Genomic DNA, 16522 nt, shown 5'->3' with positions numbered 1-16522 from the left:
TGAGCTTCCATGTTCAGAAAATTGTGATAAAAATAGATCTTGCTCCAAGTCAGCAATTTGAAATGCTTTTTTTTTTTCCCCCTCTAGTTTAAGAACCCTCTTCTCATGCTCCTCCTGGCCTCCGCTGTCATCAGCATCTTAATGCATCAGTTTGATGATGCCGTCAGTATCACTGTGGTAAGTGGCTTTGAAAAAGAACTTATCTTTACATCCTTGTCCCTGAAATAGATTATTTGACACCTACCGGCTAATGCATGTTCTAATGCGGAGGGCTGTCTGTTTTTAGAGAATGCTCATCCAACCTGAACAATCTTGGACAGAAAATATCCAGGCTGTTTTATCCTTGGACTTGTGTTTTCTCTCCCTTTTTAGACATCTGATTATAAGCAAGCTCTATAACAACACTACAGCCGATCACTGGCGGAGTTGGGTCACACTTGGCTGACCTGGATATAAAGGGGCCAGGAAGTAGAATGTGAGGGAATGGGAAAGCATCAAACTACTACTGTCTTTCTACCCATCAGACCCTGTGTTTTTTTTTTTTTTTTTTTAAAGAATAACTGAATAGTCACTGACAAAAAAATTAGTTTTGACACAGCTGGAGAGAGCCTTTGACAACAATTCCAACAATACCTTTGTCATGCTTCTGGCTTCTTTCCATCCTGAGATATAGGACTAATAGCTTCCTATATCGATCTATAAAACCCTCTAAGTTTCCTGAAGTGGGCGGGACTTCCTGGTTGTGACATCAGCTATGGACAATGATGCCTATAGCATTCAGGGCACAGCCAATCGGGTCACAGAATCTGTGTTACTGCTTGTACTGAGGTACTAGTGCACAGCAAGGCAGGGGTTACACAGAGCACAGGAGCTTATCATACAGTCTTCTACTACATTGCAAAGAAAAAGATATATCAAGGGTGCGTTCACACGTGGCATTAACACATCTGTTTTCAAATACATCAGAACAGCTGAGAAGTGGGGATTTGCCTGATTACATATCTGTTAACGCAATTATTTTCTAAACGCAATGTTAACACAACGTTAACAGCGGTGCAATCAGGCAAATTTCCTCTCCTCAGCTGATGTGTGTGAAAACTCATGCGCTACTGCCACGTGTGATCCCACCCTAAAACATGCCCACCTACACTATAACACACACAAACAGTTGCAGATTTCTTTGAAAAAAAAATTTGTCATTAGTCTATGGATGCTGACCACCCCTTTCCTTTTTCAAAGAGATCTGCTCAGAGGTTGCACTGTTTATACACTGTGCTGTGTGTGCAGGATCTGATAACCATTCATTAGAACTGATAGGGAGCCTGAGCTCTATCTTTACTTGTGCATTCACACTTTCATACATACACACATTTCTACTATATCCAAATTTCACTGCTACATACCATTCCTCTTATGTAATTGGATGACCTGAAGCCATGTGATCAGTCACATGCTTATGACATCACTGCAGGTCCTGTAGCTGCCGCCATTTGCTAGTGACCCCTCCCCCAGCCTTCTCTCCCGTCTTCCATCTAGCTGTAAAATCACATGGCAATACACCAAGCCAGACAGTCAGAGATAAGATACTACTAACTTCCTGCCTGTTACCTGACAAATGGCTGCAGATAGATAATGAGTATAAACTGGAGAATTGCTTATTTTGGCTTGGTGCAGAGATGGGAAGAGGTTTTTATACTTTACATTTACCCTTTAAAAATAGGTGGATAATATTTTATTTTTTAACATTAAGTGGTTGTAGTCTTGGATAACCCCTTTTAAAACCAAAGTGAAAAAATGTAAACCTCACTGCTAAAAAGGGCAATCCCTATTATTGTGTGCTAGGCACAGATTTTTATACAGAGATTCTGCTTCGAATTACAGAAGTGAATGTGATAAGAAAAAAGTAATGTACACCAGCCCCTCGTATATCCTATATATACAAGGGGTTTAGCTGCCGATGACATAATATAGTGCGCACACAAAGAGTGCATTTATGCTTTTTCGGCTGCTCCAGTAGCCAAACTTGGCTTTTACTCCAGTATATAAGGAATACAGGCAATCCCCCTACTTAACACCCGACGACTCCTAGTTACAAACAGACCTCTGGTAATTGGTAATTTACTATACGTTGGCCCTAGCCTAGAAAAAATAACAGTTATCAAAGGTGTCTGTAATTAAGCTTTATTGTTAAAGGAAACTTACCCCCACGGATATACCTATTAAGGAAGATCGGGTGGAAGGTGCCTCTATTAGATGTAAGGAAAGCCCTTTTAAGGGCTAATCCTCACATCCCCGCAATCTTTTTATAACTTTTGTTTGCCTAATATGCTAATTTTCTAAAAAGGCTACTGTGGCGTGGAGTAGCCGGAGCTAAGGCTACACATCACAGCTACTCCATGCCCCAGTAGCCTCTTTGATCCTCCTACCAGATATCTTCGTTGCTCAGCTGTGAGGAGCTGCGCACCCTCGCCCCTGAAGCCGGCATTCTGCACATGCGCAGAACAGCAGGCCTGCGGCTGGTCGGTCACTGCTCCGAAACTGAAGCTACTGCGCATGCGCAGAACTCTGGCTTTGCGGTCGAGGGCGCGCAGCTCCTTATAGCTGCGCACCGAAGATATCTGGTAGGAGGATCAAAGAGGCTACTGGGGCGTGCAGTAGCCGCGCCGTGTAGCCTTGGCTCCAATTACTCCACACCCCAGTATCCTCTTGGCATATAAGGCAAATAAAAGTTATAAAAAGATTGCGGGGACATGAGGATTAGCCCTTTTAAAGGGCTATCCTCATGTCCAATAGAGGGACCTACCACCCCATCTACCTTAATTGGTAAATAAGTGGTGGTAGGTTTCCTTTAATCCTGGTTCAAAGAACCAGGATTAAAGGAAACCTACCACCACTTATTTTGATTTAACCTACCACCACAATTTGATTTAAAAAAAATATTGGTTTGTCATGAGACGGAGACCAAAAAAAAATTATAAAATGTACAGTTCCGACTTACAAACCTACAGAACCCAGGGACTGCCTGTACAATGAAGTCTATGGGCTTTTGAAAATCTGCATTTTGTATTGCACTTTCTAGCAGATTATTCCCTGATATTACATCAGATCCCAGGTGAGAAATCACAGAGATACACATGAAAAATGCATAACACTAATCTGAATGAAATATGATGCATATTTTGTGTCAGTTTACCTGCAGTTTTTGGAAGGACAGGACAGTCCTTCCAAAACTACGTGTGCAGTTAGCCTAATAGTGCCAACTCCCTACTGTACAGAAAAAACTTTCCCTAAATAGCCTTTTTGTGGCAGGCTCAGAGTTTGGTTTAACGCTCTTTGACCTGATTTGTCTAGTTGTCGTGATCACTCTGACATGTCATTGGCAGCGGTCTCTGGCTGTTCCTCAGCAGGTAGTGACGGCCTCTTCCAGTGATATTTATCACATGGTTTCTGTATTGTGCACAATATATTTTTGTACATCTGAATATTCAGAATGCTCCCGTTTGCTTAAAATGTATCCTGTCATGAATGTAATTGTGTTCACGAAGGCATTGTTAGCAGGAAGGTTTTTAAAAATGTATTTTATGGCCTTTTGTGCTTCTGTCAAGTCAAGGGATTGCAAAATAATACTCAGAGCGTATGGTGTGACCTGCCTGCTATTGCAGCGCAGCGGGGGAAGCTCACATATGCAAACTGTACCATGGTACCATTTGGGCACATTAATGAAAACCCTGCAGAATTTTGTATGAAAAGAACCATAGGTCTGAATAGCCTTAATGTCCAACATCTGTGGGGATTTGTATATAATTTTTCTGCTCTGGTCGTCGCTATAAGCCTATGTTCTATTCATTTTTTAATAATTGCCTCCATCATTTGCATGGAATAACTGTAGAGAATTTGACGTTTACCTTTTCTTTTGTCTTGTTAGGCAATACTTATAGTCGTCACTGTCGCCTTTGTTCAGGTAAGAGGAGGGGGGATGAGTATTGCCTTACAAGTAGTTGTTGAGCCATAATAAAAATGGCAAACTTGTGCTGCAAGTCCACAACCTGTCAGTTCTTGCTTCTATGTTACAGTCTTTGTAATGGTTAAAAGCCATGGGGGCGCAGCTTTATGACTATGCCACATTGGTCTGCTCTTGCAGCAAGCGCTTGTGCTGTGGGTCACCTGCAGCATTTTATGCCCTGTGTTTCCACACTGCACAGTTGAGGCCAAAGTGCTGGGTGTCGTTATGACTCTAATGGGGTTACCCGTATTGACTCCCTGTTAAAGTTTGCAGGGAGCCACGTTTCATGGGAACCTCAGGCAGCAGGACTTCCACTGACTACTCTTTTGTGTTGTGGTATGAAATTATTTAATCTAGTTGTGTATTCAGAACAGGTGGTGTGTGTAGAGAGAGTATGCATTGTGTCATTACAGATCCTTCAACTTCATCATTGATGGAACCTTATAGAAAATAAGAAGTATAGATTAAAAATGCGTAAAAATATTTTTATCTCAATTTTAGGAGTATCGGTCTGAGAAATCGCTGGAGGAGCTGAGCAAGCTTGTACCACCAGAATGTCACTGGTACGATGTAACTCTTGATTTCACAGCTTTCTAATGAAGTCTTCTCCCCCTCCCCACCCCCGAATTTAGAATTTGTTTTTATTTATTGTGCTTTTTATTTCTATGATTATGGACGCCACCATTTTATCTGAGATCTAGTTACAGGATTCGGTGATCTGCTTTCCAGCAAACATGGGAAAGTAGCAAAACATTCTCTATGGAGGAACTGGAGTCAATAAACTGTAGGGAGGGGGTGGAGATGAGCTGTGAGCTCATCTTTCGTTAGTGGATGTAATGATGTGTCAGTGTCGCATATTTAGGGACAGGGACGTTCTTTATATATTATGCTCTCATTATAATGTCTGTCATATCTCTTAGGAAACTGATAGCATTTATGATATGAAAATCTAAAGTTTAACATAAAACTAGGTTAAAAGATTTGTTTCCTGGTGACACGTTCCTTTTTCAAGTTATTGGATGCTATAGACCTATAATGATGTCACTCTTGTCTTCAGCATACGGGAGGGAAGATTGGAACATACACTTGCCAGGGATTTGGTGCCTGGAGACACAGTTTGTCTTTCAGTTGGAGACCGGGTTCCTGCAGATTTACGCCTATTTGAGGTGAGTGTTCCATATTTTAAGGGCTTCAGCGTGGTCAGATTGAAGTTTTTACATTTTTCTCCTAAAGACAGGTTCCCAGAGTCTGTTTAATACCAATTTCTAATCTGCTTTCATAATTAACATTACTGCTTCCATTGAGCAAACAGGAGCTGGTAGAATCCTCCTCATTATCTGCACATTCCGCTCACAAACTCTTCTACCTTCTTCCCCCTGCTGTCATGCAAACACGAGCTGAAGGTGCTGCAAGCAAATCTGTCATCTTGTGTGCATGAGCGTGGGGGAAGGAAGGAGCAGGAAGTAGTTGTATGAACAGTATGAAGGTAATGATGATGACTCTGTGACTCGATGCAGTTTACTGGCAGGGAGCTAGGTAAACTTTTATATATCTTTTAAGCGAGCATTTACATTGATTGGGACACTCATCCCTCCCCTCTCCATAGGAGACGGTGCTGCGTTGCCATTTTTAAGGCCAAAGATGGAGCAGGCTTCAAATTTAGCAGCAACAGCATGGTCGGGAGAGCGCACATTGTGGCTGGCTAAATGTCCCCACAAAGGTTTTCTGATTGCAGCGTAAAAGTGAGGGAGACCAGTAATGTTAAAGGGGTATTCCAGGAATCGGCATAATTCATATACAAATGGGTCAGTAAAATATTAGCTAATATGTAGTTAGTTGTTCTTTAAAATTTTGCTCCCCATAGCAGAAAAATGCTGATGACATACACTATAATGGAGAATTAAAATGCTACTGGCCCTTTAATCAGTCCGTTGATTTCCTCCGCATGGAGCAGACAGAAAATGGCCGCTGGTCACATGTCCACATCACATGTCCACATCACATGTCCACATCACATGTCCACATCACATGTCCACATCACATGTCCACATCACATGTCCACATCACATGTCCACATCACATGTCCACATCACATGTCCACATCACATGTCCACATCACATGTCCACATCACATGTCCACATCACATGTCCTGCACCTGCTTGGGGAGGTCATGTGATCAACATTTTGTTTTGCTGTAGATGGTTGGTTGCAGTGCATGCAGTATGGCCGGTATTGTCGTGGCACATCATCTCAGTGATGTAATGTGCAGTGATGGCAGTTACACATCATTACTATGGTAACAGCGCAGAACGATCTGTTACATCATCACTGGGAGCAGAGCATGAGAGGGAGGAGGAATTGCTGAGAACTAAAGGATCATGGGGCTTGTAGTTTCCAGTGGTGGCCATCTTGGTGATCACTCCGCATACATTAGATAGGCTCTAAAATTTTGTGAATCATAAAATCAGACTATTTAAGCTGCATTTTGTGACTAATGACATTGAGTTTTGTTATTTTCATTTATTTATGGCATCGTGGGTTTTTGTATCAGACGTTCATATTCCCAGAATTTCCCTTTAAATATGAAAACGGATTGGAAATTGGTATTAAAAAGACCACGGGGGCCTGTCATTAGGTGAAAATGTAAAATTCTAATGACCGCTTCGTGCCTAGCTGACAAAGGTGAAACTGCATTGTCAGGACCCAAATGACTACTATATAAAATAATAAAATATGAAACCCTTGGGACCTGATAATGAACTGTGGGAATTTGTCAAGTAAAATGGTAGGCGGAGGAACCATAACCTTCACACTCCTGTCCACTGAATAAAATGTAGTACCTGTGCATCAGTACTCTGACAGCCGTGGGTTGTTTGCTTGCTTCCTAATTGACAGAAGGAGGAGGGGGGAAGTAACTGGCACTATGGATTTCTGTAAAGCCTGCATGACTGGGCAAAAAATACAACTTCAAGAACTCACAGAAAAATAAGTTGGCCGCTATGAACACCTCTTCAACAAAATAAGGAAGACTTGAATATATCTGGGAAATGGAAAACAAGAATGGAAGAAATAATCTCTATACAGATAAATATTAACTATTAACCAAAATCATGAAATGAATTTATTCTTGTAGAAAATAATGACTCTGTAAGAAGTAGTTCTCAGTAGAGTTTTTTAGTATTGGAATGGCTGGGGTTCCCTTCTGGCAAAATATACAATATGTGTAGCAGGTTTTCTGTTAGTATTTGGGCAATGTTCTTCACCATGTCCTTACTAAAGCTGATCTCGGTAATGGATGTTCGGCAGGCAGGTTATGCTTGAAACTGTTGGGGAGGGACATGACACACGCTGGGCACATTCGTTCTTTGATTCTAGCCACGTAATTGCCATGCATTTGCTGAAATGAGAAGCAATTGTAAAGAGCAGTGACAATATTATCTTGGAAAATTGTTTCATCTACAAAACAAAAAAGCTTCAAAGTAAGAAAGGTAAAAGCCTCAGCAGTCTACATTGGCTTGTGCGGCGACTCCTATTGAAGTTTTGGCTTTAAAATGATGAATTGAAAAGCCGGGCTGCTTAACACGAAATGAGGTTAACACCTTGTAAGGAATCTAAATCTCCAACCCATAATACACAGAGATGAGCAACAAATGGACTATTTGGATCATATCCCCTTATGTCATGTGCATTAATTCAGCTGTGATTTGCATATATTCTAGCAGATTATTACTTCCAGGGTAAATTGTGTGGTCTATGGGGTCTCCCATAACATGAAGAAATACTCAGTTGCTTCTTGGCAAAACCCTAGTTACTACACGGACACGAAACCCAAAGGAAAATGAAGGTAAATATGTTGTCCAGCTAGGAAATAATATTTGGAAACCTGCTAAGACATTCCTGTAGGTGGACCCATCAAAAGTGTTCTGGCATGGAGCAGTACGGCCGGCAGCACGTTATCATTCTTGGCCTCTGAAAAATGACCTGTGCACCACAGTCGGGAACACAGCCCTCTGCACTGCAATTGTTCTGAGATTTGACACTTGCTGTTTTATGGCAAAGCCTTTATGGGTAGTCCTGTTCTCTGTACTGTGGTAGTCATTGCCAGTGCACAGTCTGTCTCGTGGACCACAGTGGTGTCTGTGCCATAAGTGCCCCCCCTGGAGATAGCAGGGTTTATCACAACAGTATTTCTATTTGTTCTCTAAAGGTATCTGTACATGTTGCGAATTCCCTGCGGATATTACACGCAAATTTTGTTGAAGAAAATCTTCAGCTTTAGGTCTCTTTCACATTGGCGTTGATGTTTAGCTTCAGTCGCGCTTTGTCGACGTGCTTGTTTCTGTTTTTCTTCCATCTCGTCTGTGTCCGCAAAAAAATAACACTGAAGGTTTAACATTGCTTCAGAAACATTACATCTGGTTTTTCAGTCTAATATATTATTACTATAACTATATAATATTTCTCCAAATAACACTTTCTCTAATTCACCGTTATTAACAAAGATGGAGCATTTCACTGATATAATTCCAACCGGTCTCTCAGTCCTGGTGTATACTATTCAGTTGCCCCTGGTTCTTTATCCAAGGGAGGGAGGCACATGAGATCTGATGGCGTGAGAGCAGAGATGTGGCAGAGCTGACTGTCATTGTGTGTAGTATATGCATCTCATGGATATCTTCATTGCCTCTCTCATCTGTCTCCTCTTTCTTTGTGTCAGATACTAGTACAATATTCACAAGGGAAAAGTATAGCTAAACTTGTTCCCTGATAATCTAAGCACATTGTCGGCACATAGCATCTCACAGAACTACAGGGATCATAAAGTGTCTGCTTAGAGTCCCCGCCCACACCCTGGAATCTTACACTGACCATCACTGAGTGATAGGAGCTAAAATAGCAATAAAACTGAGTAAAATTGTAAGGGGTTAAACATTATCTTAATTGTGTAAACATCACTAGGGGTTGAAATTTGTGAATTTTCCTTCGTGGACAAACGACAAACCTATTTAAGCTACTATCGTGGGCATTGCTATGCTGTAGTTCACCAACCATAAGGTGATTGTGAGCGATACATTTGTTGCTCCTTCTTCTTATCAACGTCTAGCGCAGCGATAACCTTCTCTATACAGGGACATGTACACAGAACCTTATTGGGTCAGCAATCTCTATGAATATCAACTTGCTCTTTCCTGCCAATAGGGACTATTAAGTGTATTAGGAAGTAAAACATCTGCAGGTCCTTCACCAGATGGAATTGCACATTTTTATGTCCTTTCATCTCTAGATAGCTTACACTTTAGGTAAGGCGATAACTCTGCAGCCGCTCATGAATTTGCAGTGAGTAGAGAATGTCAGAAATGGTGTAATGTGTGTTGCATCCCATCTAACATGACCCGGTATAGCTGATCAGCATGCACACAGAGGACGCACATCAAGCCCATTGCTTTCAGATTCATCACATTGTCAAGTGCAAGAAGCCCAGGGGATGCTGGAAGAAAAATAAATTTCCCTGTCTGCTAAAGAAGTGAGATTGTTTTTATTAACTGGGGCACTGCTGAGTAACCAGAGTGCTCTGCTTCTCGTAAATTACACCTCAATTACATATAGGCTGGTGCATATTATACTCTGTTGTGGGGATGGGATGGGGGTTAAGCCACTCACCTATTCATATATTTCAACTTAATTAATGGAAAATTTTCTCTCCTGCAAGGCAATGGATCTGTCTGTAGATGAATCCAGCTTAACTGGTGAGACTGCTCCATGCTCCAAATCCACAACTCCTCAGCCGGCTGCAACTAATGGAGACCTCACATCCAGAAGCAACATCGCCTTTATGGGGACCCTGGTCAGATGTGGCAAGGCAAAGGTAAAGAGGATTCTCTTCATGTGAATGTGTTCCCCCTATAATGTGTTATCTTGTAGATACTTGTAATATACCATGCAGGGTATTCTCCAGCCCAGCGATCGCAAAATCTCTATAGAGTGCCATTCTCTATTAGTGGGGTCCAGGGATTGGGAGCATTGCTCATATGTACTTCGAAAGGATTCAAGCAATAGTGAAGCCCGGAGACTTGTGTGATGGTTTTTTTTTTTTTTTTTAATTTTTTTTTACTCCCCCCAAAAAAAGCTTTGTAGGTGCTGCAACGCTCCCTCTTTTCCTTGATTTCAAAATTGGTGTGGGTGGCCTAAGTGGTTAGACATCTAATCCCCCACCCCCCACTTCTGTTCCTTTTTATCAAATTAATGCAGATAAGGCTGCATTCACACTGCCGTATGGGGGACGTATATAAGGCTGATGTACATACGCCGTATGTACGCGCACCCCCCCAATAGATGACAGCGGGCACATGGTGCCACACACGGCACATATCACTATGGAGAGGGGCGGGGGTGAACGGCACTCACCCCCTCCTCCTCTACCCAGCGCCGAAGTGTGCCCGCTGTACTACGGGCACACAAATACATAGAAGTGGAGCCCTAAGTTGTTGATCCTTTTTATTGACCAACTAAATAGTTTAATAATAAAGTACGTTTTTAAGACTACTCTTTTAAAACGTGTCATTTATGTCGGTAGTTTTTGTTTAATCTGTATAGTGCCTATATTGCAAAAATGTAGTGGTGTATATATTGAAGCTTCACCAATAACCAATAACAGGCACAAGAAACCTTACTCACCCCCCCCCCCCTCATTCCTCAAACTTTTTCTCCATTGGCCTATGTTGGTATTTTTAGTGATTTGGTTCCCTTTAAATATTTTTATGAACATATTAATCTCTACATTTCACATACCATTTAACTATTTATAACTATGTAGATGTCATTTCTCAAACTGGGCTGAAAAACTGAAAGCTGCCCTGTCTTTAGCTTCTTTGAAAAAGTTAACATAGGAAGCTAGTGCCCCAGTGTCTACACAGAAAACCGTTGTCCATTCATCGAATCGGGTGAAGCTGTGTGTCTGGGGACGTTGGTAGTGGACAGGGGTGTGTTTTATTTGCCAGAAGGAGGTAAATTACCATGCAATAAAGTTTACAACTGATTTGCTGTTACTGAAAGTCATGATATCAACATGGTACAAATAAATGTTCAGCGATATATAGGAACCTCCCCGCCTCGCCCCATTTTCTATTATTGTCCTCTTAGAATACATGAACTTCTGGCTCAAGTCACACCCTTGTTCGTTTTAAAACCCTTGTAAATTTTTACATACATGTCTGATGTGCGCCTAGAACTATTAACAACCATAAGAAACCAAACAAACCCAATGTAGGAAGTTAGAAATTCGCTCCTATATAGTTGATGGGTACGTTTATAAGAAACATTCTTTAAGGTAGTCTTTCAATGACCTACATGCAATCTACCCAATGTACCTTTCAGGTTTTCTGTATGAGTTGCGAAACCATTTCATAAAGCCCCGCAACTCATTTGTCAGCAGCATTACTATGAATAGTCTCCATTTGCGGAAAAAGACCTTGGTTGCCACATTGCCTCTATTCTGTCTATTTCCAAGTACATCTTAGTCTGAGCTAAGACCTCCTGAACGGTAGGGAGCGTAGGTTCCAGATAATGGTTTAGGAGGTATTGTTTTGCCACTAGTAATAGTATGTGACCTATAGGAGGCAGCATGGTCTCCACCTCTCCACCTGCCGTCCCTGGGGTGACTGAATGGAATAACATAGGTAGAAGTGTCAGGGGAACCAACAAGGTTTCTGACAGCAGTCGCTGGACTTCTCTCCAAAACAATTGTGATGTAGGGCACGTCCAGATGCCGCGAGTCCCACCAGCGGGACCTTACACTTAGGGCATGCCATGATCCTACCATGTCTAAAGTAGTGTTGTAGGGGTTAGGGAAACATGCTAGGGAAATACATAATCCCTTGAAGTTATCATCCTTGTGGAGCAGCAGGTGCCGGCAGAAAGATGCCATGAATTCTGCAGCTTTCTGATCTTGCCTTTTATGATATAAAATTTGTCAGGATTTCTGAATGTTTATAAGCGGCTTAATATTTTCACTATAAAGCTTCTCTGTCGCAATGGAGTTAACCATTGCAATCCTGACCCCCTTGTGTAAAACCTTAAAAAAAAAAAGTTCTTTTCCAAAGTTACACTATGATTTAGTCCAGTACATTTTTTTTTTAATGCTGATGCCTTTCTAACACTGGGGAAGGTGACACAGTTGGTGCTAAACTCTTGGGTCACACATGTGACAGCAGAGTGAAGAACACCGCTGTGTGTTTCACAGGGCAACTGACTGAATGTTGGAAGAGCTGTGTGTGTGTGAATAGCAAACAGTACATTGAAATGACTCCAAACCAATAAATAAAGCTGCTCCACAATGACATAAATCAGGATGGGCAATTGTGTGTTTATTTTGGGTGCATGGAACATGTCTGAAAATCATTATGAGAAAAACTGTCCCACAATAAAACCCCATAGGCTGCCATTCCTGGGATGGGAAGGTCTTGGGTCCAAGTACTAATACATATTCATTGGGATGGGGTTATTATCGGGAAGATATTTTAGTCCATTGCCCCTCCCCCCCCCCCTCCCCCCCATCCCATCCCCTAACATCAGATTTATTTTACTCTTGACACTTACCTGTCTCATTAAGCCCAACTTTTGAAGCTCATTCATCAATTGTGAATGGGAAACTTTGTGCTGGTAGCGGCCCTGGAGAAATGTTTGATAATGACGTTTGGGAGAACCGCTCCTCCCCTCTGCTCTAAGTGACTGCTGTAGTATTCAGTCTGAAAGCCTGCTACAGTTTTTAGTGACCCCATGAAGAAGTTACAGTCCTGAAATGTAAAGGCATCTTTCAAAGTCCTGCAGCCTCTAACATAAAAAGGACATAATGAAATGGCTCCTATTTTACGCTGTCTGCGGTTTTACATGGTCAAAACTGCTGATGGACTCCCTTCAAAATGCTTTTCTAAAACCTGAAAATAGATGAGAGAATTAATACTTTTTGATTTTCTGTGTTTTTGAAGTGGAGACTTTTGAAGTGGATCAGTATGAGGAAATGAGTTTCATAATGGGAAATGTGGTAATATGATTTAAAAAATCTGTTTATTTTGACCCTAATGGCATTTATGGGTGTTTTTTGGTACAGAAGTAAAACTTAAATTGTAAATGTATTGTATACTCTGTTCAAAGGGAATCGTTATTGGAACTGGAGAAAACTCTGAATTTGGGGAGGTCTTTAAGATGATGCAAGCTGAGGAGGTAAGTTATATAAACTAGAAAACAAATTAGAATACAGGCAGTCCCCGGGTTACGTACAAGATGGGGTCCGGAGGTTTGTTCTTAAGTTGAATTTGTAGGCAAGTCGAAACTGTATATTTTATAATTGTAGATCCCGACAAAAATTTTTTTGGCCCCAGTGACAATTGGAGTTAAAACATTTCTTGCTGTAATGGAACCAAGGATTATCACTAAAGCTTCATTACAGACACTTTACAGCTGATTATTGCAGCCTGGGACTATAGTAAAGCATCCAGAGCGCTTTACCAGAGGTCAGAGGGGTCTGTCTGTAAGTCGGGTGTCCTTAAGTAGGGGACCGCCTGTATATACATGTTCTTATACTCTGCTCCAGATTTCCCTTTTACTGCTTGGGAGCAATAGTGCTTGGTTCGTTGTGCTTACAGCCATATTATAGGATGTGGCTAATTATAATCATCTTTATATAAGGCCATCAAATTCCGTAGCGCTTTTCAAGAGACATAAATAAAATAAGGCATTACAGAGTACAAACAGAGATATGGAACAATAGGAGTGAGGGTCCTAAGTCAATGGGACAATATATTATTTATGGCAGTTATCAATGGGCCTTGCCAGACGGACGAATAATTGATACGAAGTCTGATACGAAGTGTTGTAACTGCTGTGGTGGGGGAGCTTTGAGATGTCCTTTACATGCTGTATAAATAGATACTACTAAAAATAGACATGTCTCTTGAGTAAAATAACACTATAATGGTACTTAAAATTCTCCAATAGAAAACAGGTGTTATTTTTTAAAAACAACGGGGCACATTTACCATAAACAGTGCAAAATGGTGAACTCTGAATGGTTAAGTGTGGCGCACGGACTGACTGTGATCTGGAACACCCATTTCACAAAATTTGTGTCGCATGAAGAGTGGTGCAGCCACAACACAAAGGGTCACATGCATCACATATGTGGAACGGAGACTTCTTCTTAAATACATGTGCAAGCAGTTTGTACCCTAAAGAACATGCGATGTCCGACAGTAAAATGGTGCACGGCCCTTCGTAAATGTTCCCCGATGCATTAAAAAAGGCAAATTGTTCAACATTCTATCAGAATGCTTCCTCCGTTTCATTTCTGAAAGAACGCAAAATGCACTCCACGTTTTAATGCATTGTTTTTAAAAAGTAAAACCACTGTTGCTGTCAGCATCAATGAGTCTATGTATAATAGTCATGGGGAATGAGGGAGGGTGACGCAGGAACTCGTTGCATTGAAGCTGCCACCCACGTGACTCAAGTCACAAGCTGGAAGGGAGCCAGGTATTTTATCTACTTTAATACGTTTTTGGCACATGGACGGTTGATTATTAAAGGGGTTATCCAGGTTTTAAAAATTACTGAGGGCAGTGCTGGGACGGGCAATTTAAACATAATAAACATGTACTCGCCTCGTCCGGCGCTGCCAATGTCCCGCGCCGTGGCCGGTCTTCTCTGTGCGCCAGTTTCATTACAAGCGCTTACAACGCTGGGAGATGGGGACGGATGGGAGGACCCGGCCACATCGCGGAGCGGAAGCTCCCTGTGTGCAGCTTCCGTGCCCCTGTAAACAAACAGGGGCACGGATTGAAGGCACCGCGGCGCGGGACATCGGCGGCGCCGGAGGAGGTAAGTGGATGTTTACTATTTTTAAATAGCCCTCCCCAGCCTGGCCCTCACTAGTTTTTAAAACCCGGATAACCCCTTTAAAGCAGTATAGCACTTATGATAGAAAAGACTATTGGAACCTGACATCAGGTCGAAAATGTCACCTCCTCATGACAGGTTTCCTTAAAGGCATTTGTTTCAAAGCCCTCCACTGAGTTGTAACTGTCCTAGAACAACAGTGCCATCAGTGCACTATCCCTACCTAGTGTTACTATCACATTTACCCCAAGGTAGCTGCACAAGGGTAGCACCTTTTATATTTTTCCCTCCTCTCCCCCTCTATTTTTTTTCAGTACTCTGGATGTTTTTATTTAATCTGTCATTTCAAATTGTAATAATATATAATCTCATGACAGGCTCTGGATGAAAAATATAATGCATTGGCTTTTTTTTTTGTCACAATCTGATAGCTGAACAGAGCTTTATCATTCTGTTGTGTTGCTTCTTACTTGCCCCTTAGACATGTGATAGAAGAGCCACAAGTTGCTTATTCATTCTTCACCAGATGCCCTTCTACAAATGCCATCTGTACCCACAGGTCATGCTGTATGTGTGTGCTGCAATCTGTCGAGTTGTAATACACTAATTAGCAAGCTTCTTCTTTTCCTTCATGTATTTGTAGGCACCTAAAACCCCACTTCAGAAAAGCATGGATATTCTGGGAAAGCAGCTCTCCTTGTACTCTTTTGGTATCATAGGTGAGCATTTCCTTCTTCCAGCAGGGAGCGTTTATCATGTGAGATTCGCAGTTGCTGCCGCTCGGCTATCACATCGGTAATTTGTGGTGTCGGGAGGTATTTCTGACTCGGTGTTCTCGGCTGCTATCCATTTATATATCAAACGCCAAATTAAAATGAACATTTCTTTATAGCATCAAAAGTCTCCATCTTCATTAGACTGTTTTCTGAATATGTTCTTGTTCCCATATACCCATGTTCTTATGGTGCTAATAAAGCCATGTGTTGTCTCTGCATATTTCTAGGGGTCATCATGCTGGTCGGGTGGTTACAAGGGAAGCATATTCTCGATATGTTTACTATTGGTGTAAGGTGAGTTATTCCAAGCAAATGTATTGTATACATCATACACTAATAGGCATTCCACAATTCCATATACAAGAATGTATATACAGGCAGTCCCCGGGTTGCGTACAAGATAGAGTCCGGAGGTTTGTTCTTAAGTTGAATTTGTATGTAAGTCAAAACTGTATAATTGTAGATCCAGACAAAAAAAAATTTGGCCCCAGTGACAATTGGAGTTTAAACATTTCTTGCTGTAATGGGACCAAGGATTATGAATAAAGCTTCATTACAGACACCTTACAGCTGATTATAGCACTCTGGGACTATAATAAAGCATCCAGAGAGCTTCATCAGAGGTCAGAGGGGTCTGTCTGTAACTATATGGGTTGTCTGTAAGTCGGGTGTCCTTAAGTAGGGGACCGCCTGTATATATATTTATACACCAGACTATTTCAGACTTTGCCTCACAAAATTATTATGTCTGTGCATTCTTTACCAATTGTGGTATATGCTATTTTTTCATTGCTGCCCTAAATTGCTTTTACGCGTTGAAATAATGGATAAGGGTATTGCGAATGATTTCAT

General features: G+C 41.5%; 1 protein-coding gene across 3 annotated transcripts in view; it reads left to right on the top strand.

Moving 5' to 3' along the window:
• ATP2C1 (ATPase secretory pathway Ca2+ transporting 1) overlaps positions 1 to 16522 on the top strand; it is an 80307-nt gene that overhangs the window by 39303 nt on the left and 24482 nt on the right. For all 3 annotated transcript variants that reach the window (XM_072153487.1, XM_072153486.1, XM_072153488.1), the window contains exons 4-11: positions 88 to 177; positions 3926 to 3961; positions 4505 to 4566; positions 5061 to 5169; positions 9715 to 9870; positions 13155 to 13223; positions 15538 to 15613; positions 15898 to 15964. In XM_072153487.1, coding sequence (XP_072009588.1) covers positions 88 to 177; positions 3926 to 3961; positions 4505 to 4566; positions 5061 to 5169; positions 9715 to 9870; positions 13155 to 13223; positions 15538 to 15613; positions 15898 to 15964 — 665 coding nt within the window. The remainder of the gene's footprint in view (positions 1 to 87; positions 178 to 3925; positions 3962 to 4504; positions 4567 to 5060; positions 5170 to 9714; positions 9871 to 13154; positions 13224 to 15537; positions 15614 to 15897; positions 15965 to 16522) is intronic.

The sequence above is a fragment of the Engystomops pustulosus genome, chromosome 5 (genome assembly GCF_040894005.1).
Source record: "Engystomops pustulosus chromosome 5, aEngPut4.maternal, whole genome shotgun sequence".
NCBI classification, from domain to species: Eukaryota; Metazoa; Chordata; class Amphibia; order Anura; family Leptodactylidae; genus Engystomops; species Engystomops pustulosus.
The sequence above is the reverse complement of the archived record's forward strand: the minus strand, read 5'-3'. Positions and strand labels throughout refer to the sequence as shown.